The following is a 24551-nucleotide window of genomic DNA, read 5'->3' as shown; positions in this document are numbered from 1 at the left end:
TGTCAACTTAAAAATATGCGAGGAGACCAAGCTTTTTGCATGGCTCTTTGCACCAGCAAATTTACCTGTTAGCCTGACACACCCTGGATAATCCCCAGGAAGACAAAGCGCTGTTGCTTGTATTGAAGCAGGATTCATCTTTATATATATATACATATATATATATATATGTTCATTATATATGCACCATTAAAATAAAGTAGATGCTTCACTACCATTTCACCAGAAACTCGTTAAGAAGAGATGGGTTATTCTGAAGCAAAAACGGTTTAGGTTAGACGTGATGAATTATATTCTTTGCATTGAGGGCTTCAGACACTGAGATGGGTTATCAAGGATCCATTGTATTTTGTCATCATTTTTTTCAAGATATAAAACCTGTCTAAAAGTCTTAGGCTATTTTTTCAAATGACTCTTTTATCTGCTTCCTTCCAATAAGCACATTCAGCTGTCATATGTCAGCCTTCACGAGGCTGATGTAAGTCTCAAATTGAAAAACATGGGTACTCTATGAAATGGGAGCTGTATTCCTACCTAGCATTGGGGCCTTCTTTCTCCTCCACTCCGGTGTGGGCAATGAAAATACCAACCCTAAAAACAGCAAATAATGTAAATTCAGCTTTTCCATCTTTGACTAAATGTAGCACTTTCTTTGCTGCTTGTGGTACAAACTGCAGGATGAATGGCAGTGAGTTTCCAATGTTATGTTGGTCATATTGATGCTTATCTCCACGTTTCAGCACAGGTGTGGCTACAGTGGGAAAATGAGAGTAGTTCAGTGATTAAACAAAGTTGCATAAGTGTCATAGGCAGATTTGTATTTTTTTTTCTTCCAGAAAATATTTACTGTAGATTATTTTTTCTGCTTTGGAATAAAAAAAAATATTTTGTAATTATATTCAAAATATATGTATATATACATGTATACATATATGTATGCCCAAAATTTCTAGTGCTAGGCACTCCAGCAGGAGGAATAATTGGATACTCTGCTGAAAATCCTATAGTCTCCTTCCGTGATCTGTCTTCTGTTACAGTATAAACAGTAGAAATTTGACGGATATTTATTTTTCATTTCAGTAAAGAATAGGAATGGTTAAAGGGAAAGCTACTTTTTCTTATGTGCTATAAAGGGACAAAAATTATACAATATCCATAAAATTTAATAAATACCTGGGAATAACCCTTATAAGAAATGAGTACAGTATGAAGAAAGATAGAAAACCTCACTGAGAGATATAAAGGTGAATTCTAGATAGGAAATCTAAACAACCGTAAAGCTGGACAAAGTATATGGAATAATTGTTTTCGAGATACTGGACCTCCGGCAGCCGAAGGTGTGATGCCCGAGAGATGGAAAAGCAACTAGGCGAGCCCTCTGACTGCCGGACTCGCCGCCCCAAGGGCATCTCCAGGCTGCGGCGCAGAGACAGAGGGCACAGGGGAGCCGCAGGGTCCGACCCCGGGGAGGGGAGGGCAGCCGAGAGTTGAGAGCGATCAAGGCCGAGGACTGGAGGGCAGAGAGCCGCGCAGAGAGTGAGAACTCTGGGGATCTGCAGAGGCTCTTTTTTTGAGTATTTAGCAGATTATCCGCCAGCACACGCATGTAAGGAGACTGCCCAAGTCCAGGAAACCAGGTGCCCAAGACGTGGGTGCAGCAGTCCCCAGGCTCACACAGGGCTGGGCCGAGGGCCTTTTCTCAGCAGCCGCACTGAAAAACCGCATGATTCACGCATTATTGGATAGGGTAACAGAAGGGTCTCGGGTCTGTAGTAGGGAATTACTAACCCTGGACCCACTACAGCTCTGGTCCTGCCTGAGAAATCTTAAAAGACCAGAAAGGATCAAACTACTTCTAAGTATCTTTGCAGCAGTGGAGAACAAGTCTCAGGAATATTTATAGGAATATGAAAATAGCATCAGATACAATACCAGCACCAAACAGGGTAAAATTCACAATGTCTGGAATCCAGTCAGAGATTATTAGGGATGTAAAGAGGCAGGAAAGCATGATCCAAAATGAGAAAAATCTATCAACCGAAACCAAACCAAAGCTGACACAGATGTTAGAATTAGCAGAGAGAGGGGTTGAAACACGATAACTGTATTCCATGTGGTCAAAGTTAAGTAGAGACTGAAAGATATTAAAAGGCAGAGGATATTTCTAAGGATGAAGCCCGTAACATCTGAGGTGAGAGGCACAGTGTGTGAGACTATCAGCAGATTAGACATTGCAGAAGAACATATTAGTAAACTTAAAAATATAGCAATATAATGGGCTCCCCGGGTAGCTCAGCTGATAAAGAATCTGCCTGCAATGCAGGAGACCCAGGTTTGATTCCTGGGTCAGGAAGTTCACCTGGAGAAGGGATAGGCTACCCACTCCAAAATATTAGTAAACTTAGAGCAATATAACCATTCAAGATGAAAGGCAGGGGCTTCCCTGGCAGTGCAGTGGTTAAGATCCTGTGTTTCTGACACAAGGGCTGCAGATTTGACCACTGATCAGGGAACTAAGATCCTGTGTTTCTGACACAAGGGATGCAGGTTTGACCGCTGATCAGGGAACTAAGATTCTGTGTTTCTGACACAAGGGCTGCAGGTTTGACCGCTGATCAGGGAACTAAGGTCCTGTGTGCTGTGCAGCTCAGTCAAAAATAAGTAAATTTTAAAAAATGAAAGAAAATAAACACAATGAAAAGACCATTAGTGAATTACGGGACAACTCCACATGGCCTAATGTATGTACCAGTTGAATCCCAAAGACAGAGGTGGTAAAGTATTTGAATAAATAATACTGAGAAATGTGTGCATTTGATGAAAACTACAAACTCATCAATGCAAGAAACTGAGCAGATGCCAATAATGGAGTTACTAGCCAGTATAATAAGAAAAAGAAAAAGCATCTAGATTGTAAGAGGAGATGTGAAAATGTCTTATTGAAGGTTACATGTAGAAATTTCTACATTGTAATTTCTACATAGAAATTTCTACAATTTCTACATTGTAGAAAATGTGATATTGTCTTTTAAAAACTGCTAAAATTCACATGTGTTTAGCAGTGTTATAGTATACGAGATGAGCATGTGAAAGTGAAAGTCGCTCAGTCATGTCCAACTCTTTGCAACCCCATGGAATACACAGTCCATGGAATTCTCTAGGCCAGAATACTGGAGTGGGTGGCTTTTCCCTTTTCCAGGGGATCTTCCCAACCCAGGGATAGAACCCAGGTCTCCCGCATTGCAGGCAGATTCTTTACCAACTGAACTATCAGGGAAGCTATAGATGACCATACAAGTCACTTATATTTCTGTATACTAGGAAAGAATAATCTGCAATTTATTAAGATTTATGATTTTTCTAAAATATAGAAAAGTTATTTTCTAAAATAAAAACAAAAACACTTTTAAAAATATCTTCAAAAATCTTAGAGATGAATATGACAAGGTGTTTGCAAGATTTTTATACTAAAAACTATAAAGCATTGCCTAAATTTTCTAAAAGAAGACCTAAATAAAAGGATATTCCATGTCCACATGTCTAAAAACTTAGTATTGCTGCTATGTCAGACTCTCCCAGATTGATTGATTGCTTGGCCATACACTTTAGGCTTAATACCCCGAGACAGCACTTCATCACTAAGTCATGAGTTAGACTCTACCTATTTTTTATTTTCAGTTCGGTTCAATAGCTAAGTCGTGTCTGACTCTGTGACCCCATGGACTGCAGCATACCAGGCTTCCCTGTCCATCACCATCTCCCGGAGTTTACACAAACTCATGCCCATTGAGTCAGTGATGCTATCCACATCATCTCATCCTCTGTCGTCCCCTTCTACTCCTGCCTTCAATCTTTCCCAGCATCAGGGTCTTTCAAATGAATCAGTTCTTCTTATCAGGTGGCCAAAATATTGGAGTTTCAGCTTCAACATCAGTCCTTCCAACAAATATTTAGGACTGAGTTCCTTTAGTTATCGATTGGATTTCCTTGCAGTCCAAGGGACTCTCAAGAGTCTTCTCCAGCACCACAGTTCAAAAGCATCAGTTCTTCAGTGCTCAGTTTTCTTTATAGTCCAACTCTCATATCCATACATGACTACTGGAAAAGCCATAGCCTTGAATAGACAGACCTTTGTTGGCAAAGTAATGTCTCTGCTTTTTTTTTTTTTTATTGAAGGATAATTGCTTTACAGAATTTTGTTGTTTTCTGTCAAACCTCAACATGAATCAGCCATATATCTCCACCCTTTTGAACCTCCCTCTCATCTTCCTTCCCATCCCACCCCTCTAGGTTGACATCTCAGAGCCCCTGTTTGAGTTTCCTGAGCTATACAGAAAATTCCCGTTGGTTCTCAATTTTACTTGTGGTAATGTAAGTTTCCATGTTACTCTTTTCATACATCTCACCCTCTCCTCCCCTCTCCCCATGTCCATAAGTCTGTTCTCTGTTTCTCCGCTGCTGCCCTGTACATAAGCTCTTCAGTACCATTCTAGATTCCGTATATATGTGTTAGAATGCGATGTTTATCTTTCTCCTTCTGACTCACTTCTCTCTGTATAATAGGTTCTAGGTTGTCTCTGCTTTTCAATATGCTGTCTAGGTGGGTCATCGCTTTTCTTCCAAGGAGCAAGCGTCTTTTAAATTCATGGCTGCTGTCACCATCTGCAGTGATTTTGCAGCTCTAGAAAATAAAGTCTATCACTGTTTCCATTGTTTCCCCATCTATTTGCCATGAAGTGATGGGACCAGATGCCATGATCTTAGTTTTCTGAAAGTTGAGTTTTAAGCCAACTTTTTCACTCTCCTCTTTCACTTGCATCAAGAGGCTCTTTTGTTCTTCGATTTCTGGCATAAGGGTGGTGTCATCTGCATATCTGAGGTTATTGATATTTCTGCCAGCAATCTTGATTCCAGCTTGTGCTTCATCCAGTCCAGCATTTCTCATTATGTACTCTGCATTTAAGTTAAATAAGCATAGTGACAATATATAACCTTGATGTATTCCCTTCCCTATTTGGAACCAGTCTGTTGTCCCATGTCTTGTTCTAACTGTTCCTTCTTGACCTGCATACATATTTCTCAGGAGGCAGGTCAGGTGGTCTGGTATTCCCATCTCTTGAAGAATTTTCCACAGTTTGTTGTGATCCACACAGTCAAAGGCTTTGGCATAGTCAATAAAGCAGAAATAGATGTTTTTCTGGAACTCTCTTGCTTTTTCGATGAACCATCAGATGTTGGCAATTTGATCTCTGGTTCCTCTGCCTTTTCTAAATCTAGCTTGAACATCTAGAAGTTGATAGTTAATGTATTGTTGAAACCTGGCTTGGGGAATCTTGAGCATTACTTTACTAGCGTGTGAGATGAGTGCAATTGTGGGGTAGTTTGAGCATTCGTTGACATTGCCTTTCTTTGGGATTGGAATGAAAACTGACTTTTTCCAGTCCTGTGGCTACTGCTGAGCTTTCCAAATTTGCTGGCATGTTGAGTGCAGCACTCTCACAGCATCATCTTTTAAGATTTGAAACAGCTCAACTGGAATTCCATCACCTCCAGTAGCTTTGTTCATAGTGATGCTTCCTAAGGCCCACTTCACTTCGCATTCCAGGATGTCTGGTTCTAGGTGAGTGATCACACCATCATAGTTATCTGGGTCGTGAAGATCTTTTTTGTATGATTCTACTATGTATTCTTGCCACCTTTTCTTAATATCTTATGCTTCTGTTAGGTACATACCATTTCTGTCCTTTATTCTGCCCATTTTTGCATGAAATGTTCCTGTGGTATTTATAATTTTCTTGAAGACATCTCTAGTCTTTCCCATTCTAGTATTTCCTCTATTTGTTTGCATTGATCACTGAGGAAGGCTTTCTTATCTCTCCTTGCTAATCTTTGGAACTCTGCATTCGTATGGGTATGTTTTTCTTTTTCTCCTTTGCCTTTCACTTCTCTTCTTTTCTCAGCTATTTGTAAGGCCTCCTCAGACAACCATTTTGCCTTTTTGCATTTCTTTTTCTTGGGGATGGTCTTGATCACTGCCTCTTGTACAGTGTCATGGACCTCCATCTACAGTTCTTCAGGCACTCTATCTATTGGATCTAATCCCTTGAATCTATTTGTCACTTCCACTGTATAATCATAAGGTATTTGATTTAGGTCATACCTGAATGGTCTAGTGGTTTTCCCTACTTTCTTCAACTTAAGTCTGAATTTGTCATCAAGGAGTTGATGATCTGAGCCATAGTCAGCTCCTGGTCTTGTTTTTGCTGACTGTATAGAGGACTGGGGAAACAGACTCTTGGAAGGCAGAAACAAAACCTTGTATTGCACCAGGACCTAGGAGCAAGGAGCATTGACCCCACAACAGACTGACCCAGACCTGCCCATGAGTGTCTAGGCGTCTCCAGTGGAGGCGTGGGTCAGCAGTGGCCTGCTGCAGGGGTGGGGGCCTTGAGTGCAGCATGGGACCTTTTGAATGATGTCTCCATTATCTTCCTTACCTCCATCATAGTTTGGCCTCAGGCCAAACAACAGGGAGGGAACACAGCCCCACCCATCAATAGAAAATTGGATTAAAGATTTACTGAGGTGGCCTCACCCATCAGTTTCCCCCTCAGTCAGTCCCTCCTATCAGGAAGCTTCCATAAGCCTCTTGTCCTTATCCATCAGAGGGCAGACAGAATGAAAACCACAATCACAGAAAACTAACCAAACTGATCACATGGACCACAGCCTTGTCTAACTCAATGAAACTAAGAGCCATGCGGTGTAGGGCCACCCAAGATAGATGGGTCATGGTGTAGAGTTCTGACAAAACGTGGTCCACTGGAGAAGGGAATGGCAAACCACTTCAGTATTCTTGCCTTGAGAACCCCATGAACAGTATGAAGAGGAAAAAAGATAGGACACTGAAAGATGAGCTCCCCAGGTCGGTAGGTGCCCAGTGTGCTACTGGAGATCAGTGGAGAAGTAACTCCAGGAAGAATGAAGAGAGAGCCAAAGCAAAAGCAACACCCAGTTGTGGACGTGACTGGTGATGGAAGCAAAGTCTGATGCTGTAAAGGGCAATATTGCATAGGAGCCTGGAAGGTTAGGTCCATGAATCAAGGCAAACTGGAAGTGGTCAAACAGGAGATGGTTAAGAGTTAACATCGACATTTTAGGAATCAGCGAACTAAGATGGACTGGAATGGGTGAATTTAACTCAGATGACCATTGTATCTACTACTGTGGACAAGAATCCCTTAGAAGAAATGGGGTAACCATCACAGTCAACAAGAGTCCAAAATGCAGTACTTGGATGCAGTCTCGAAAACAACAGAATGATCTCTGCTTGTTTCCAAGGCAAACCATTCAGTATCACAGTAATCCAAGTCTATGCCCCAACCAGTAATGCTAAAGAAGCTGAAGTTGAACGGTTCTATGAAGACCTATAAGACTTTCTAGAACTAACACCCAAAAAAGATGTCCTTTTCATTATAGAGGACTGGAATGCAAAAGTAGGAAGTCAAGAGATACCTGGAGTAACAGGCAAAGTTGACCTTGGAGTACAAAGCAAAGCAGGTTAAAGGCTAACAGTCGTTTTGCTTTTAATCTGCTGGGTCCCCTACTCATCAGGAAATGTCCGTTTTCTTAAGTGAAACGTAACCAGTTGGTTTTGTCACCAATCAGCCAAACTGAGGGTAACCCCCACCTGCATTTTCCCACAGAGGACCAAGGCCCCAGGTTGTTCAGTTTCCCAACCTTGTTTCTGGACATTCCTCCTGGTTCACTGTCCTCTGTGAGCTACCCAGCTCACAATAACAGTGGGTTATGTTTTGGTTTAAATGAACTAGTCTTGCCCACTTTGACTAAAATAAGCAGAATCCCTTATAATCCCAAACTCTTAACACTTGGGGTAACTTTCTTATTTCCTGGAGCCCAGGATGTGAATGGTTGGGCACTGGGTGTAAAGCTTTCAGCCTAATTTTGGCCTTTCTTCTATATTACAAGGCTATATTTAAATCCCTGGAATTAATAAATGAAGTTCTCATTCCTAAGACATCAGGTCCTTCTGTCAATTTGTTTATGAGGAAGGGGAAGATAAATTCTGGCAGGTGAAAGTGGGCGGACTATTCTCATCTCATTCCCAGGCAGAGTATCCCATGTTGAATTCCAAGGCTTTCGCGGTGTGAGTCTATGCTGTCTTGTTTGATTTTGATCTCTAATATTAATAGTTTGTCACAAGGCTTATATTCCTCTTACTCAGTTGTGTATTGTTTATAGTTATTTCTGATTTTAATTGACTATCTTTTCAACTCCGTGTGGTCATAGCAGATATGATTCTTTGCAGAGAATTTCTGAAGCAGAATCAGCATTGAACTTTTAAAAGTTCTTATTGGAGGTGATTTGGATTTAGACAATTAATTCCATTTGCCTTGTTCGTCTAATCATCATTGTCGAATCTAAGAACTGTAACCAGAATGACCAAACAAGTGTGTACATAATTGTCCACAAATGCTTCCAACGAGATGAGTGAAAGGTTTTTAATTTGTTTCTAATTCACTTATGCTAATATTGTAACACTTAATAGCCTAGGTTCTCTTTCCATTGTCTTTGGTGTGGATCAATTTGACTGTGTAGGAACTGACATTTCTCTTCATATTTTAGCCCTTCATATAATGGTCTTAGATTTTTTAATGTCTCTAGAGAAACTGGCAAAATAAAGAATTAAGTAAACAGATGGAATAAAGGATTTTTAGCTCTAAAAAACCTGAGGTCTTTCACAAAAATTTCTGAGGCTCTGTTCTTTCTGATTTGAGAGGTTTTGGGGCTTCCCTGGTGGCTCAGAGGTTAAAGTGTCTGCCTGCAGTGCAGGAGACCCAGGTTCGATCCCTGGGTCAGGAAGATCCCCTGGAGAAAGAAATGGCAACCCACTCCAGTATTCTTGCCTGGAAAAATCCCATGGAGGGAGGAGCCTGGTAGGCTACAGTCTATGGGGTCGAAAAGAGTCAGACACAACTAAGCCACTTCACTTTCACTTTCTCCTAATCACAAATCTGACAGACTATTTTCAGCCATGTGTCCATATTTCCCAGAACGTAAATTTCTGTTTTTCTGTCCCTGGTTTGATGATTGAAGCTAGGAATGGATGAGGAATTAGTGATCCCAAAACAGTGTTCCTGTTAGAGAAAATTACAAAAACCACAACCCCAGGAGAAGATATTTTGGAACTTTTCAGTGTTAACTTTGAAATCTTGAATTAGTTTTTATAAGTGAATACACAGTTCACATGTAGTTACTGGTTTGTGGGTACTCAGCATCTGCTTGCTCTCTGGAGCGCTTGTAGTCCTCAGATTTATGTTCTGAAACAGTACAACAGACACATAGGTGCTTCCTAGCCCAATCCCAGAAGGGACCTGTCTGTTGCCTCTTTCAACTTAATACAGGTTTTTAAGTAAATAAAATTCAGATTAGAGAACTTTTGAGGCTATAATGTTCCCATTGACTAAGTTCCATCTTTATTATGCTGTTTACTTTAACTTCATACTGATTAACTCTTGAATTCAAAACGTAGCCCTTAATGTCTAGGACATATTAGTGAGCTGGACAATGTTCAGAATTTTGGGTCCATCTCTTTCTTAACAAGTTTCAGTCTGGAATTTTCATTTCACTATTTACTTGAGGAAAAAACCAACTATAGATTCATTCCACTTTTGACTGTTGCTGTATTTTAAAGTTTCAAATAGGAAATTTTTAAGAATGAAATTGAAAATACAATTATTTGTCATCTTGTTTCTAAAAATAGAATTGTGTTAGTTCTAAGAAGGATATAAACAGCTTAGTTTTGTGTTTTTTTTTTCTTAACACTTTAAAGAATGGAAGACTTCCCTAGTGGCCCAGTGGCTAAGACTTCACTCCCAGTGCAGGGGGCCCAGGTTCAAAGCCTGGTCAGGGAACTAGATCCCACACGGCACAGCTGAGAGTCCTCACGCCTCAGCTAAGGATCCCACTGACGCAGTGAAGACCCAAAGCACCCAAATAAATAAAAATAAATATTAAAAAAAATAACACTGGACTTTGGGCCAAAATAGGAAAGTTTATTATAGAACTTGGTTGTTTATTTTCATGCAAAATATATATTTCCATGCCAGTGTAAAAAAAGTTGTGGGGAATAGTCTTGTCTGTGGTGGCATAAAATGAATGTAGGCCCCCCAAAAAGAAAAAAAAAATCTAATCTAAATAGGTATGAAAATCTTTCTTATGGATTGAGTTACGTCCCTGCCATTGGAGGGAGAAGCATGGCTTTTCTTTTCTACAAGGAGGATGCGATTTTGCTATTCTGAGCTTGATAGGATTCTGTAGACCTGTGTGCTTAGAGCGTCTAACTCTTGTTGGGAATAACTGCTCAGCAGTAACTGTGCTGAAACAGACAGTATTTTGTCAGATACTTTCTAAAATTTGAGTGACTCTTGTTAGCGATACTCCTCATAATATGTTAATTAGCCTCAGTTTCTTGGGGACTATTTACCACTTAATGATTCTTAGTGGTTAGCCAGGAAGCCATGATTTTTTAAAAAGAGATTATTCAGTGAGGCATTATTGAGGTTTTCCTGTGACCATTATGAGTGCCTAGTAACTTAAGACGCTTTTTCAACCAAAATTATGTCAGCTACATTCTGGGGCGTTCCAGGACAGGTCAGTCAAAGCCTCTGTGAAATAAAGGAGGTTGTCACTGGGTCGTTGGGTTGCTCTCACAGTGTCAGGGCTGGCTGGACGTTGGGCAACGACAGAGGGAAGTGGGCCCACCAGAGCCGAACCACCCCCATCGCCAGCCCCGTCGGGTCCTGCTGCTGCTGGTACTGCTGACCCTGGTTCCACCAATAGAGCCCCTGCCCTGATTGGCACTGGGCACCTGCCCCGGCCCCCTGGCCCAGGGCCCCTTTGTGCCCGCCACTGTGCTGTTGGAAGATGCTCTTTTAGCCCTGCTCCTGTGTCCCCAGTCCCAGATCTAAGTGTCCAGACTGTGTGTGCGCAGGGGTCATGCCCTATCTCATTCCTGTGCCCTGTTAATGGAGCCAAGAATTCTCCAAACACAGCAACACGGTGCAGACCCTGGGCAGACAATATCAGTCATCCTTTCCAGGTAGGACTAGTCAAGCAATTGTTAGGACTGAATTGGACCTAGGACGGCTTCTTAGAGAAAGTTGAGGTTGTCGCCGTTGCCCATTTCGAGTGGCAGTTCAGAGCTGAGGTACTCTACATACTAGAAAGAACATTTAAACCCTTGGGTTTGTTGTGGTTTTGTGTTCGATTTTCTTTAATTTGCTCCTCCTGATAATGAACTGGCCCCAGAAAAGGTTCTGTTGGTCTGGTAGATTCTGCCGTGAAACGGTGAATACAAATGTTCCCTGGTGTGGTTTTTTGAAATGGAAACAGGCATTTTCTATATTTTAGTGGCATATGGTGCTAAGATTTTATCATGCTTTCTTACAAAGAGTCAGGAAACTTTCTCTGCTTTAAATTGTATGTTTGTAAACAATAGGCTTGCGCTGAATATTCCCATCTGTTGGGTGAATATAATTTGTGTAGGAATTCCTGTATTAGGTGGAATACTTTGCAACTTTTTTGTATATTTCTTTCCCTGGTGAGACATTAGACTAAGAGACAGTACAAAGCAGCATATGCCTAATATTCAGTTTTTGTCTGCTTCTCCCTGTATGAAAGCAGTGCTGTTTTTGTGTATTAGTACATAGGATTACTATAGAAATTCATAAGAACATAAAAGCTATTCAGGGTATTGCAAAAAAAATATTAATAACAATCATATAAATGTGGTTAAGTTGCAATGATGAAACTGTTCTTGTAGTTTTTCAAATATGTACTCCAGTAACTTCTGTTATTTCTTTTCCAAAAACTTTTCTTGATTTTGTTTTAACCTAATCTCAAAACTCTTCCTTATTATAATCACAGTATATAATAATCAAAGCTGCTCATCCTTCTAGTCTTGATTTGTAATTTAAATAAATGGCATTGACTCTTTGTGTTCAGTTTGGTATTGTTCTGATTGTCTTCACTAATTAATTTTCTGTTTGAGAAGAACCATTCTTCAGTATAGAATAAATTTTTTTTTTTAGAATAAAATCTTGAAGACTAAGGCTCAGCAGTATTTTTTCATAAAATATTTTATTAATCTTGCCATAAGATCTCATGATGGTTATCAGGGGGCAAACACACTTTGATTAATATTTGCTTAATACTGAATTACCTGTATTGTCCAAATGTTTTATTCACTTAAAAATTATGCCTATCATTTCCTTTTTCTGGTTGACTAATTGGACATACTTGAGTAAAAAGATGAGCAATTAGTTGAATATAAGTGCTTTCAAGGTATGTGTAGGAACTGAGTAAATAAAGCGTATGTTACTTGGTGCCTTTTACCTGATGATTATTTTTTTTTACATTTCTCTGATTATACTTTGTAAGAGGAAGTATTTTTAAGTTGACGATACCTATTACTAGGTAACTAGGTATCTATTCAGAGAAGGTGATGGCACCCCACTCCAGTACTCTTATCTGGGAAATCCCATGGACGGAGGAGCCTGGTAGGCTACAGTCCATGGGGTCGCTAAGAGTTGGACACGACTGAGCGCCTTCACTTTCACACACTGGAGAAGGAAGTGGCAACCCACTCCAGTGTTCTTGCCTGGAGAATCCCAGGGACGGGGAGCCTGGTGGGCTGCCGTCTATGGGGTCGCACAGAGTCGGACACGACTGACGTGACTCAGCAGCAGGTATCTATTAGTCGAGCATCTTGTTAGAGAAGGATAGCATCATGGTGTCTTCTCTTTTTGGGAAAGTAGGCAACTATTTGATTGGGTTCAAGCTCTCTTTTTCCTTCTTAGGATAGCACCCTCCCATGTGTGAAAAGTATCCAGAACTCAAGTCTTGCTTCTTGGTGAACAGAGCTTAGAAACCAATTAAAGGTGCTCTCCTAGGTAGCATGAAAGCTTTGAGCTCCGCAGCTGCAGAACTCACGTCAAGTGGTCCCCGCTTGTGTCTCCTGCTTGTTGATGGACTTAAAAACATCTTGATTACAGGGAGCTCAAAGTCAGCGCCCAGAGACAAGCTAGAAGGGTGGGGTGGGATGGGATGGGAGGGGTGGAAGGAGGGAGGCTCAAAACGGAGGGGCATGTGTGTACCTGTGGCTGGTTCATGCTGATGTACGGCAGAAACCACATGATATTGTAAACAATCATCCTTCAATTAAAGTTAAAAGCAAAAAAAAAAATCCCTGAATTATAAAAACCAGGGCTTTTATGGAAACCATATCTTCTAATTACTTTCCCGCCCTATAATATTTACTGACCTTTTTAGAAAGGCATTGATTTGAGGAATGGTTGTTCATAATCATAGGAATGGAAAATACAAATAAAATAACCTTTTAGTCAATCAGGAAAGACTTTAAAGTTAATATCAGGCCATATGTGTAGAAGAAAGGCAGGTATGTGAAGTGAATGTTGCTGGAAGGCGTCTGCTCTTTGCGGGGAGCAGAGCTGTCCCCTGGCGTTCCTCTCACTTTGCCTGAATAACACCTGTGTCTCATCCCGCGTTGTCTGAACTGTGATGCAGGAGCACATAACACGCTAAGACTGTTGCAGTTCTAGAAAGAATTTTTAGAAATTCTGAGAAAGGGAATTTAAAAAAAAATCAAAAGGCCTAGTTTAAGTGGAATGCTTTTCAGCTACTTAGCAGTTCTCTTTCATTCAGGCCATTTTGGGTGGTGTGTCTACATGATGGCCCGGGGTACAGTGGTGAACAAGACGGGTCCAGAACCTCACTGCAGGGGGTAGTCACAGCCTGGCTGAAGAGACACACAGCCATTACGTAACCTCACAGATAAACTGCAGGTGCAGTAAGTGTGTTGGTCAGGAAAGGGGTGCATAGATACTAGTTTACCAAAAATAAAATATTTTTGCTGCTAGATACCAAAATATACTAGACTGGATGCCAAGGCTGGCTGTGTAGTTATACGACCATTAACACTGCTTTTTGCTGTTTGGCAGGTACGTTATTCCATCTTTGCAAAGGCTGGATGCCGGGTTTTACCGCTGCGTTGTTCGAAACAGAATGGGAGCACTCTTGCAAAGAAGATCAGAAGTTCAAGTTGCATGTATGTGCACATTGAAAACATCTACAAACGTTAAATAAAACAGTGTCTGTGGGCATGCTAATCAAAATCACCTTTGACCATGGTGGGAATTGAGTGTCTATCTCAGGTTCTATTTGGAAGAGGATAATTGCTAAAATTGGTTGAGAGATAAGTAAATATCGAATGCAGCTGGTCCGACGATGATGGTGGGGCTGGTGAGGCGAATGCCACTTCTTTTAATTCAGGAGATAAGGCACCGTGGAGGATAGGAAAAATGAGCAAGATGCCTTGTGTTTTATGAATTAGCTGCTCTCAGCTTTTGTTATATTCAGATTCAAATGTTTTTAAAATAAAAAAGTTAAACTCAGATAAAATTTTGTCTGTTCATAACCAGTTCTCTCCAGTGATGATTTGTTTAGAAATCCTTCAGCTGCCCGAGTACATGGATAGCGCGTCTCAATTCTGGACTCTTAATAATTCTCTGCTGGGCAGACCATTTTGGAGAATGAAACTTTTAAAAGTAACCAGAGGGGATATCAGAACACAGGGGACTAGAATTTTGGTGTAGTGTTTAGCTGAATGGTGGAGAGGGGAGTTGGCCAATTCAAAGTATTTAATACTTCAGTATTAATATTTAGTATTAATACTTTAGTCCAAAATCTGTGACGGGTAGGGTCCATGTAAAGTGGCCTGTAGGCTTTATTATATTCTGAATTTATGACCAAAATGTCTCTTCATTTAAAAGAAAGCAAAGAGTGCTGACATTTTAAATTGCATATTAATGCATCATAGTAGATTTTAGAGAACTCTAAAGAGCTTCTAAATTGGGTCATGTCAACCAATGATGATGGTATTTTCTCACTTGTCATTTTGACCCCAGTTAAGGCTTGCAGTTTTCAGTGTTACTGTATAAAACAAAATAATTTCTAGTTATTCTACTTTTCCCCTGTAATTACTAGTGACTGTATAAGTTGCTGATGCTATACGTGTTTAGTTTTAATTACTAGGAAGGCTTCATTTTTCTGAATTGTGGTGGTGAAGTCACTAAACTAAACCTGTCTGCAGAATAATTCAGAACTTTTATTCAATTGAAAAATTGAAAACAATTCATAAATAAAAAATTAAGGTCAGTACTCAAAATATATTTGAATAAGCTTAGAATTTATTATAATATATTAAGTACTAGTTTATAAAATTTAATTTTGGGCTTTTTTCTCCTTAATCATTTATAGCCTTGCTATCCTTTATCTCTAGGGCTAGACTTTCTTATCTCGATTTTCTCTACTCTTTGATAACAAATTTCACTTTAACTGTGAATATCCTAATCTGTTTCATTAACTTGTTTCATCTGTTTCCTAGACTATTAAATACTGCTTGCAGCATAGTAAATAATTTCTTTTGAAGCACAAATTCATTGATAATAGGGATCTTTTAGAGACTGCTCCTAATTTACATGAATTCCATATCCATGTGTATGTACATATACCTGTAGCTACTCATAATATGAAAGTGTTTCAGACCTTTCAGATGGTACTAATTTTAAAATGGCCCACATGTACCCACATGGTAATGTCTGGGGTTTTTCCTGTGATCCTGTTTTTTAAATGCTCTAAACCAGCAGCAGAAGCACTGGAACAAAACCTACCTGCCCCGAATTAAGTCAGCAGCATGGGGTCTAGAGAACCCTCCAAAAGTAAGCTAATGGTTAAAAACACACTGCTCCCGGAAGATTCTTTTAGGAAGCTTTCACCCCAGAAACAGAGGCGAAGCTGAGCAGGGCTGCCTGGGCAGAACCGGCTGCAGAGATCCGGGTGGTATGCGAAGGCATTTTCTTAGCGCTTCTGGGGAAGTGCTTCATGGAGCAGGAGGATGCTTTCCAACAAAGCAGTCAGTATTAAAATCGGTTGCAAACGTGCGCTGTCCCGCTGAAGCAGCAGCGCAAGGCTCACGGCGCTCTGCCGAGGCAGGCGTCGGGTGGGCACGCTGGGGGCCCGCGGCTCCGGCCCTCGCGTCCCCCCGCCCGCAGCCCGCACTCACCCGCGCTCCTGCTCTGCGGTCTCACTGCCTCTTGAGGGCGAGTCGGTGACTTCGCCATAAGATACAGTGGCCGTCTTTGACCTCCCTCCCTCTCAAAGAGTCTTCTGGAACTTAGAAGCCTGATTTTCCTCTGCAGATATGGGAGATTTCACGGATGCAGACGAGAGACGAGTGGTCTCGGAAGGCCGCGCGGCCGTCCTCAGCCTGCCGCCCATCAGCAGCTGCCCCCGGCCCCAGGTGACGTGGTTCCGAGAGGGGCACAAGATTATCCCCAGCAGCAGGATGTAAGTTGTCCCGAACTCTGCAGTTCCAAACACTCGCGGCACCGGTCGGTACCATTGTACGTATTGGGTGTACCAGTTAAGCTTCAGAAAGAGTAACCTGGCCAGTGGATCGACCTCAGCCTCAATCAAGAGCTATTTTAAGACTGGCTTGGAAATTTTTAAGCAGTTTAAGAAAAGCATCATGTAATGTTATTCTTAAGTATACCACATGCCCTAACTAAAGCACCCCCACTCACTCTTTGTGGTTTTTTTTTTCCCCTTTTCTGAACGCACTTTTTTGAGATGTCGTTGTCATCCCGAGTTGTGCTGAGCTCCAAGTACTAATTTAATGAGTTCTGGTATTTACTTACAGAGCTGTAGGTTTCCCCTCTTTTTACTGAGCCACGTTTGATACTACTTTCTCTGACGATAAAACAGTAATTACTGCTTATTTCTCTTTATCCTTTTATCCTACCATGACAGTTTTATTTCCCTCCATCTAATTAGTGGTTCACCCATCTATTGCAGAGCAGTTGCTTTGTGATTAGATAAGCATTATTTCAAGGTGTTCTTGCCTATCTCCCATTTAAGATATTTATCTAATGCCAGATAGTTTCTGCATTTGGAAGCTTTAAGTGATTAAAAAGAACATTTGAGATATATTTCATAAACGGGCATTTTGCAATGTAATTTAAAGATAATATACTGAATATAAAGGTTTTGAGGATGGACATTTCTGAAAGAATCATGAAATGCTGTAATCTTGGGCTAAATGTCAAATATTTATGCCGTCAGATGGTTGCACTCAGAAAAAAAAAAAAAAAAAAAACCTGTGAGGAGAAAATGCTTTTATTTTTTTTCCAGAAAGGATCTGTGTAAGAGAATTTGCTGAATGGTTTTTCAAATATGCTTTCTCCCCACTTGACCATCCACTCTGTCCCGTCTTTAAGACCAGAATCCCCACTCTTCCGCCTGGGCTTCAGAACTCTGTTTGTGCCTACACAATCCTTAAGCTTATTTAGCAAATGTTTCTATCTTGGTTATTGAAAACAGGAAAAGTACTGAAATATGTAAAAACCATATTTTAAAATTCTCGTAAAAATATAAATTACCTTGGGAAATGGGATAACTTCTGTCCTTTTTCTGTATTTTATTGAAACTTGCTTAGGTATCCACCTTTATATTGATTCCAATTATAAACAATGCCTCTGGAATCAGGATGAAACAGAGACAGGGGATCAGTTTCTCATCCTCTTAGAGGTGGTGGGGCTGAGAGGAAGGCAGTTGAGAGAGATTGCCGTGCAGTGTTCCGGAGGGTCCCGGTGCTGAGCGCAGTGTGGCTGGGCACAGGTGGAAAGACTCAGTCTTCGGAAGGGCGGCTACGTTAACTTAGGCTTCCTCTCAAACACTGGAGCTTGTAATTAGTGTCAGTGGTGGAGGATTATTTTCATTCAGTAGCATATAACTACATAGTAATTCATTTGTTAATCCATTGTCTAGCTATGTTCCTGAGACAACGTTTATTCAAGTACAAAAGGATGCAGAATGAAATAACAGCTCTTAATTTTTTAAGCTTCTTTTTTTTTTAACTTGTGGTCTCTTGAAGACTGCTTAATCCCTGGTGAGCCGATAACACGAAGATGCTCACAGGGCTTTAACTTAGTGTCATGGCAAACAGGCAGTCTGCTTACACCGTGACGCCATCGATAAATCTCCAGTCTCAGTAGAGTAATATGCCTGATGGCTTTTTCTTTTTAAGAGAGGAGATGAGGCTGATTATGGATATTTACACTTTCTCAAGGCCTTTTAGTTTCGTATTTTCCACCCCATCATCACCCCCATATTTATTAAGTACCTGCTGTGCAAGATATCATAAATCAGTACTTGCGTGTTTATCTCCACAAGTTTATGCATCATTCACAGATGTATTACTTTACACTTCTAATAAAGTCCAGCTCAGACCTCAGATGGAAGAGCGCTTATGTATTGCCTCTGCCCAGATGGTTGGCAGACAAAACTCAGATGGCATTAGATCGGTTCTGGACCGTGAGAAGCATCATTTAAAAATGAAACGTTTGGCTCAAGGCGTTTCACACCTAATGAAACAACTCAAACCACTCCATCGGCTTTTACCCTGATTCCCTGGGGTCAGCACCCTAACACACAGGAGAGATGGACCTTCGTCGAGGGAAGGAGGAACCTCACCTTGCCACCCCTTCCCCACCATGTTTTAACATTATCTCATAACCTTAGAAATGTGAGCTTTAGGCTTAAAATTAAATGACCTTTTTTTTTCCCCCCATTTTCAAGAGAAACAGTGAGTCTAATGTTTCTCAACTTGAAAAATTAGTTGAAGAGTCTATTAATAATATTAACAGCAGCTGTTATTGAGTACATTTTAAACACATCTTCTCTAATCCTCAGAGTTGCCTTCTGAGGCAGGTATAATTAGCTATCAGAACTGAAGACTGGAGTTGTTAAATGACTCACCCAAGGGCACATAGCTGACAAATGGCAGAGCTGGGACTCCAACCCAGGTCTGCTGACTCTACATCTCAGGCTCTCTTCTGCATCAGGCCAATTCTTCTTTTCACTTTATTTTGCCGAACCTTCTTTGTGCTTTTGATTTATTTTTTCCTTATACTGCTTTCATCTTTTTCCTCCTGTTTTAGAATAGCAGCTTTCAATTTGAAATACTGTAGGTTATCCTGGGTTTGCCATGAGCCACAGGTCGCACGATCACATACCCACGTCAACAGTGAACATGCCTGCATGTGTGTTGTTTATCCTCTCTGTATTGGGTCTGTTGGTCCCTATCCTCAGAAATTCTTGACAAAGAGAAGGCAAACATGGCCTTCTAATTAAGGTGTAGACATTTGTTTTGGATTGTTTTGTTAAGAGTGACATGATGGTAGATGGCCAAGGGAATCCGGTCATTAGACAGTTGTGTACACCACATTCAAGGTTAGCAAAGAAAGCTTGGCTAACCTTGGGGGTGGTTGCTGTAGCGTTACTTATAGGCTTTGCAGTGTATGTGGACCATACATGCCAGTGGACAAAGCCCAGAGAGTTCCATCATATTAGTTAAGATGCTGTTGGCTGCAAGTCACAGAGGATGCCTCTGGCTAAGCACAAAGGAAACATGTTGGAGTGTTTAGAGAACTGCAGAGCCTGGCCAACTGAAGGAGAAGCCGGGGTGGCAGCCGGGGCTCCTCCTGAGGCCCAAGGAGCAGGGAGCGGGGCCTCCCAAGGGGGTCCAGGTCCCAGCTCCTGAAATGTTGAGTGTGGGAGGTTCCATGGCAAAGGGCTGAAGGCAGAGGACTCCACAGGGCACTGATAAGGTGGGAAGGCAGGAGTCTCACCTGGAGGCTTGGGTCTGGAGCAGTTAAGCTGAGGGTCTGTGCCGACGACGGGCATGTGCCAGACGTGGCCACTCTTTCTTTCAACATCTCACCTGGAGACATTAGCAGCAAGAGTCACGACCCTGTGCTGTGTTTGTGGATTCTGTCTCCTGAGGTGGTTTTCACCGCCCCTGGGTCCTGACCATCTAAGATGGCTTTGTGTTTTCCGCCCTGCTTGGCCTGGTGCCGTGCAGAGCAGAGATGCAATACTGGAAAGACAGAATGAAAGAGGAGTGTGAAGGCAATTCTTGTCATAGTGTAAACACCCTCACCAAGACGTGGGGGCGGGGGGAAGAGACATAACAGACCTCAGGAGAAAGTGGTGCTAATGGAGGAGAAATGTATCTTGGAAAAGCAAACAATATTTTGAAAGAATTGAGAACAAGATATACTTAGAATTTTGAATTGGTAATTATAGGTTTTATTTATCTGAAAAGATGAAAAAAGTGCTTATTTATTTTACTGATTTACTGAATCCAAACAGTTAGTTTGCAATTTTTGCACGTCAGAGATGAGTATAGCCTTATCTTATAAGTATAGTCTAATTCGATAATAAAAATGTTCTGCGTTATTTCAGCTTAGATGTATGTTCTTTGTTTCCTTTTATTTCTCAAAATATGAAATGTGAATGCTGATGTCATTCAGTAGTTCTCTTACCTCCGGGAGGTAATTTATGTTGGCAGTTATCAGATTAGGACGCAGAAACTTCTTCTGTGCAGTGCCATTCTTTTGCTTAATTGCAGGTTCTTATGCTCAAACTGCACCCTTAGCCTACCTGACAGGAATGTCTAAGCACAAGTGTACAGGCATGTGTTTTCCTAGGAATGCGAGGTTTATAGACTAAATATTTCAAACCTGGAGTCAGTTTTGTGAGACGACTTGCTCGGAATGAGCTGAATTGTGAAGTATGGGCAGGAAACAGCATCCCAGGTGACTTAAAAACAGTCTGACTCATGATTGTCCATGCTTAAATACTCGAACATCCATTAACCTATTACCATTTCATTTCAAGTGCTGCAAGAAAGATGTGTTTAAATTAGCACTTGTATTGGAAGTCACAACTTAATGCTTGAATGAAGTAGATCTGGTTGTAATAATATTTTTATAGTTAACAGGGCTTTCAAAATAATATGCTTTTAAAATTTTCATATTGTGTTTTATAGGCATTTTGTGAATGTTTATAGAGTATGTCTATACATGTGAATTGAGCCATATTTGTATAAGTAAGAAAGACTAGGAGAGGCAAGCTCCAGACCTGCTTCCACCATTAATTCTGACCTTGGAAAGATGACTTACTCTCCTTTGCCTCCATTTTCTCATGTCAAAAATGAGGATGGCATTGTCCGTGACCTCTGAGTCCTTTCTGGCGTCCGCACCGGCAGTGCTCAGGGCCAGACCCGCCTCTCCCCTGCCCTTGCTTCGCTCCTGCACTTAGTAGGTACTTGCTGAGCACTTGTTCTGTGCCAGGCACTGTTCCAGCTGCTCAGGACAGATGGGGCCTGAGGACAGTGGCGCTTCTGCCTCAGGGAGTCTTGGTCCAGTGTGGAGACACAGGAGCAACCAGAGGGTGATGGCAGCGATGAGGGGCGTGGAAAGCTGGGCGGGAGAGAGTGGAGCAGGAGCGGGGTGTGGTCAAGGACAGCTCTGTGCAGGTGAGGGTTTAAAATCCTCTTTGTTGAGTTGTAATTTACATACAAGAGTACATACAGATTTTATGTACATTCATCAACACACAGGTTGATGAATGTTAGCAAGTGTATACGCGGATATAATCACCCTCCTAATCAAGTTGCCTGGGACAATTCCTACCCCTGGTCCCTGCCCCACTCTGCCCCCTAATTTCATTGTAGTACCATAGGTTAGTTTGCTTATTCTAGAATTGCTTATAAATAGAATCACAGAATACGAAACCCTTTGTTTCTGCCTTCTTTCATTGGCCATGATTTCTGTGATAATTTTGAGATGCTATTGATAAGTATTGTCATAACGTATTTTTTGAGTGCTAGGCACTGTTTGCAGCCTGTTCTCTGTACTGATTCGCTGAAGCCCCACAGCAGCCTGGCGGGCTGTGCTGTTATTAACGTCACCGTCCCCCTGCTGAAAGGAGCAGCAACAGAGAGAGGCCAGTGCTGGTCAGCGCTGAGCCCACACTTCGCTTCTGCGCCCCGCTGCACCCTCAGGCTCCTGTCCGGAGGAGGAGGAGCCGGCCGTGCATGGATCTAGAGGGCGAATATTCTGAGCAGTGGGGTCACCCACATGCAAATCCAGTACAAAGCCTGTTGCCTCTGCTGACCTGTGGTCGGGTGCGCAGGCCATTGTGGACAGAGAGTGGACAGAGAAGGGGCCGGAGAGGGGAAGTGGGGTCCTGGAGGCACCAGAATTTGGGAAGGCATCTGGGTTTTATTCCACATACAGTAGTACATCTTTAGAAGGGTTTGTGGTTTTTATTTTTGTGATTTTTTTTTTGAAGTTGTGGCAAAATATGTGTAGCATGAAATCTACCTTAACTATTTTTCTCTGTAAGTTGTCATTAACCGTATTCATATTGCTGTGCAGCAATCATCACCACCCTGTCTTTGGAGCTCTTTCATCTTATAAAACTGAAACTCTGTCCTCATTCACGGTTAACTCTCCATCCCCGCTCCCCCAGCCCCTGGCATCCACCCTTCTACCTTCTATCTCTAAGAATTTGATGCCAGTTATTTTTGTTTAGTTGCTCAGTCATGTCCAACTCTTTGCAACCTCATGGACTGTAGCACACCAGGATTCCCTGTCCTTCACTATCTCCTGGGATTTGCTCAAACTCCTTTCTGTTGAGTTGGTGATGCCATCCCACCATCTCATCCTCTGTCATCCCTTTCTCCTCCTGCCTTCAATTTTTCCCAGCATCAGGGTCTTTTCCAATGAGTTGGCTCTTCACATCAGGTGGCCAAAGTATTGGAGCTTCAGCCTTAGCATCAGTCCTTCCAATGAATATTCAGACTTGATTTCCTTTGAAATTGACTAGGCTGATCTCCTTGCCGTCCAAGGAACTCTCAAGAATCTTTCCGACTTCACAGTTCAAAAGCATCAATTCTTCCATGCTCAGCCTTTTTTATTGCCCAGCTCTCACATCCATACATGACTACTGGAAAAACCATAGCTTTGACTATATAGACCTTTGTTGGCAAAGGAATGTCTCTGCTTTTTAATATGCAATCTGGGTTTGTCATAGCTTTTCTTCCAAGGAGCAAGCATCCTTTAATTTCATGGCTTCAGTCACCATCTGCAGTGATTTTGGAGCCCAAGAATGAAGTCTGTCACTGTTTCCATTGTTTCCCCATCTACTTGCCTTGATGTGATGGGACCGGATGCTATGATCTTAGTTTTTTGGATGTTGAGTTTTAAGCCAGCTTTTTCACTCTCCTCTTTCACCTTTATCAAGAGGCTCCTTAATTTCTCTTCGCTTTCTGCCAAAAGAGTGGTGTTATCTGTATATGTAAGGTTATTGATATTTGATGCCAGTAGGTCCCTCATATGAATGAAGTCATACAATATTTGGTTTTTCCTCATTTTTAATCAGACTTAGTATGTGGGTTAGTTGTAGATTCACATGCAGAGGTTAAGAGTCATACAAGGATATCCCATATGCCTTTTAGCCGGTTCCTCACAAGGTCGTGAGACCTTGTTGGGCTGTTATGCAGCATCACAGCTAGGATATTGAGGCTGATACACTCAAAACACGGAACAGTTCCACTATGTTGCCTGTTTATATCACAACACCTTTCCTCCAACCCTCATCTGTACCCTAAATCCTGACAATCACAAATCTGGTCTCCATTTCTATAATTGTATCATTGAGAGAATGTTCTGTAAATGGAATCATGCAGTCTGTAACTTTTTAGGATTGACTTTTTTCACTCATCATAGTTCTGATTCATTCAGGTTATTGCAGATGTGAGTACCAGATTCCCTTTTATGGTGTGGTTTTCCATTGTGTGGACATACCACAGCTAGTATAACCATTCACCTGATAAAAAACACTTGGGTTGTATCCAGATTCCCTGTTATTCTGTGGTTTTCCATTGTGTGGACATACCACAGCTAGTATAACCATTCACCTGGTGAAGGACACTTGAGTTGTATCCATATTCCCTTTTATTGTGTGGTTTTCCATTGCATGGACTTATCACAGCTCATATAACCATTCACCTGGTGAAGGATATTTGGGTTGTATCCAGGTTTTCACCCTATGAATAAGGCTGCTGTAAATATTCTTGTATATGTTTTGTGTGAACATGTCTTCATTTTTCTGGAATAAATGTCCAGGGACGCAACAGCTGGGTGTCTGGTATTTGCATGTTGAGTTTTTTTTTTTAAGAAAATGCCAAACTATTTCCAGAGTGACTGTACCATTTTGTATTCCCACCAGTGGTGTGTGAATGATCCAGTATCTTCGCTTCCTCACTAGCATTCAATCTTGTCACTATTTTTTATTTTAGCCATCTTGATGGGTATGTAATTATAACTCCTTGTGTTTTTAATTTGCATTTCCCTAATGGCTAATGATGTTGAACATCTTTTAATGTGCTGACTTTAAAAAGAGCCAAATAGAGAAAAACTAAACTTCTTGAAGTGAAAAATACAATCATTTATTTTAAAAAATCAATTGAATGGGTGAAAGAGCAGACAATATTACAACTAAAGTAAGAAATATTGTTTTGCTAGATTGAAGGAAAATAC

General features: G+C 41.3%; 1 protein-coding gene and 1 non-coding gene across 2 annotated transcripts in view; both read left to right on the top strand.

Moving 5' to 3' along the window:
• SDK1 (sidekick cell adhesion molecule 1) overlaps window positions 1–24551 on the top strand; it is a 722340-nt gene that overhangs the window by 276045 nt on the left and 421744 nt on the right. Inside the window, exons 3-4 of the mRNA XM_070460504.1 lie at window positions 14043–14149; window positions 16302–16449. Of these exons, the coding sequence (XP_070316605.1) occupies window positions 14043–14149; window positions 16302–16449 (255 nt within the window). The remainder of the gene's footprint in view (window positions 1–14042; window positions 14150–16301; window positions 16450–24551) is intronic.
• On the top strand, window positions 8812–8884 carry TRNAC-GCA (transfer RNA cysteine (anticodon GCA)). Its single transcript has one exon. It is a non-coding gene; the product is annotated as a tRNA-Cys (tRNA).

Source organism: Odocoileus virginianus, chromosome 33 (assembly GCF_023699985.2).
Source record: "Odocoileus virginianus isolate 20LAN1187 ecotype Illinois chromosome 33, Ovbor_1.2, whole genome shotgun sequence".
Taxonomy (NCBI): domain Eukaryota; kingdom Metazoa; phylum Chordata; class Mammalia; order Artiodactyla; family Cervidae; genus Odocoileus; species Odocoileus virginianus.
This window is presented reverse-complemented; position numbering and strand designations above follow the sequence as displayed.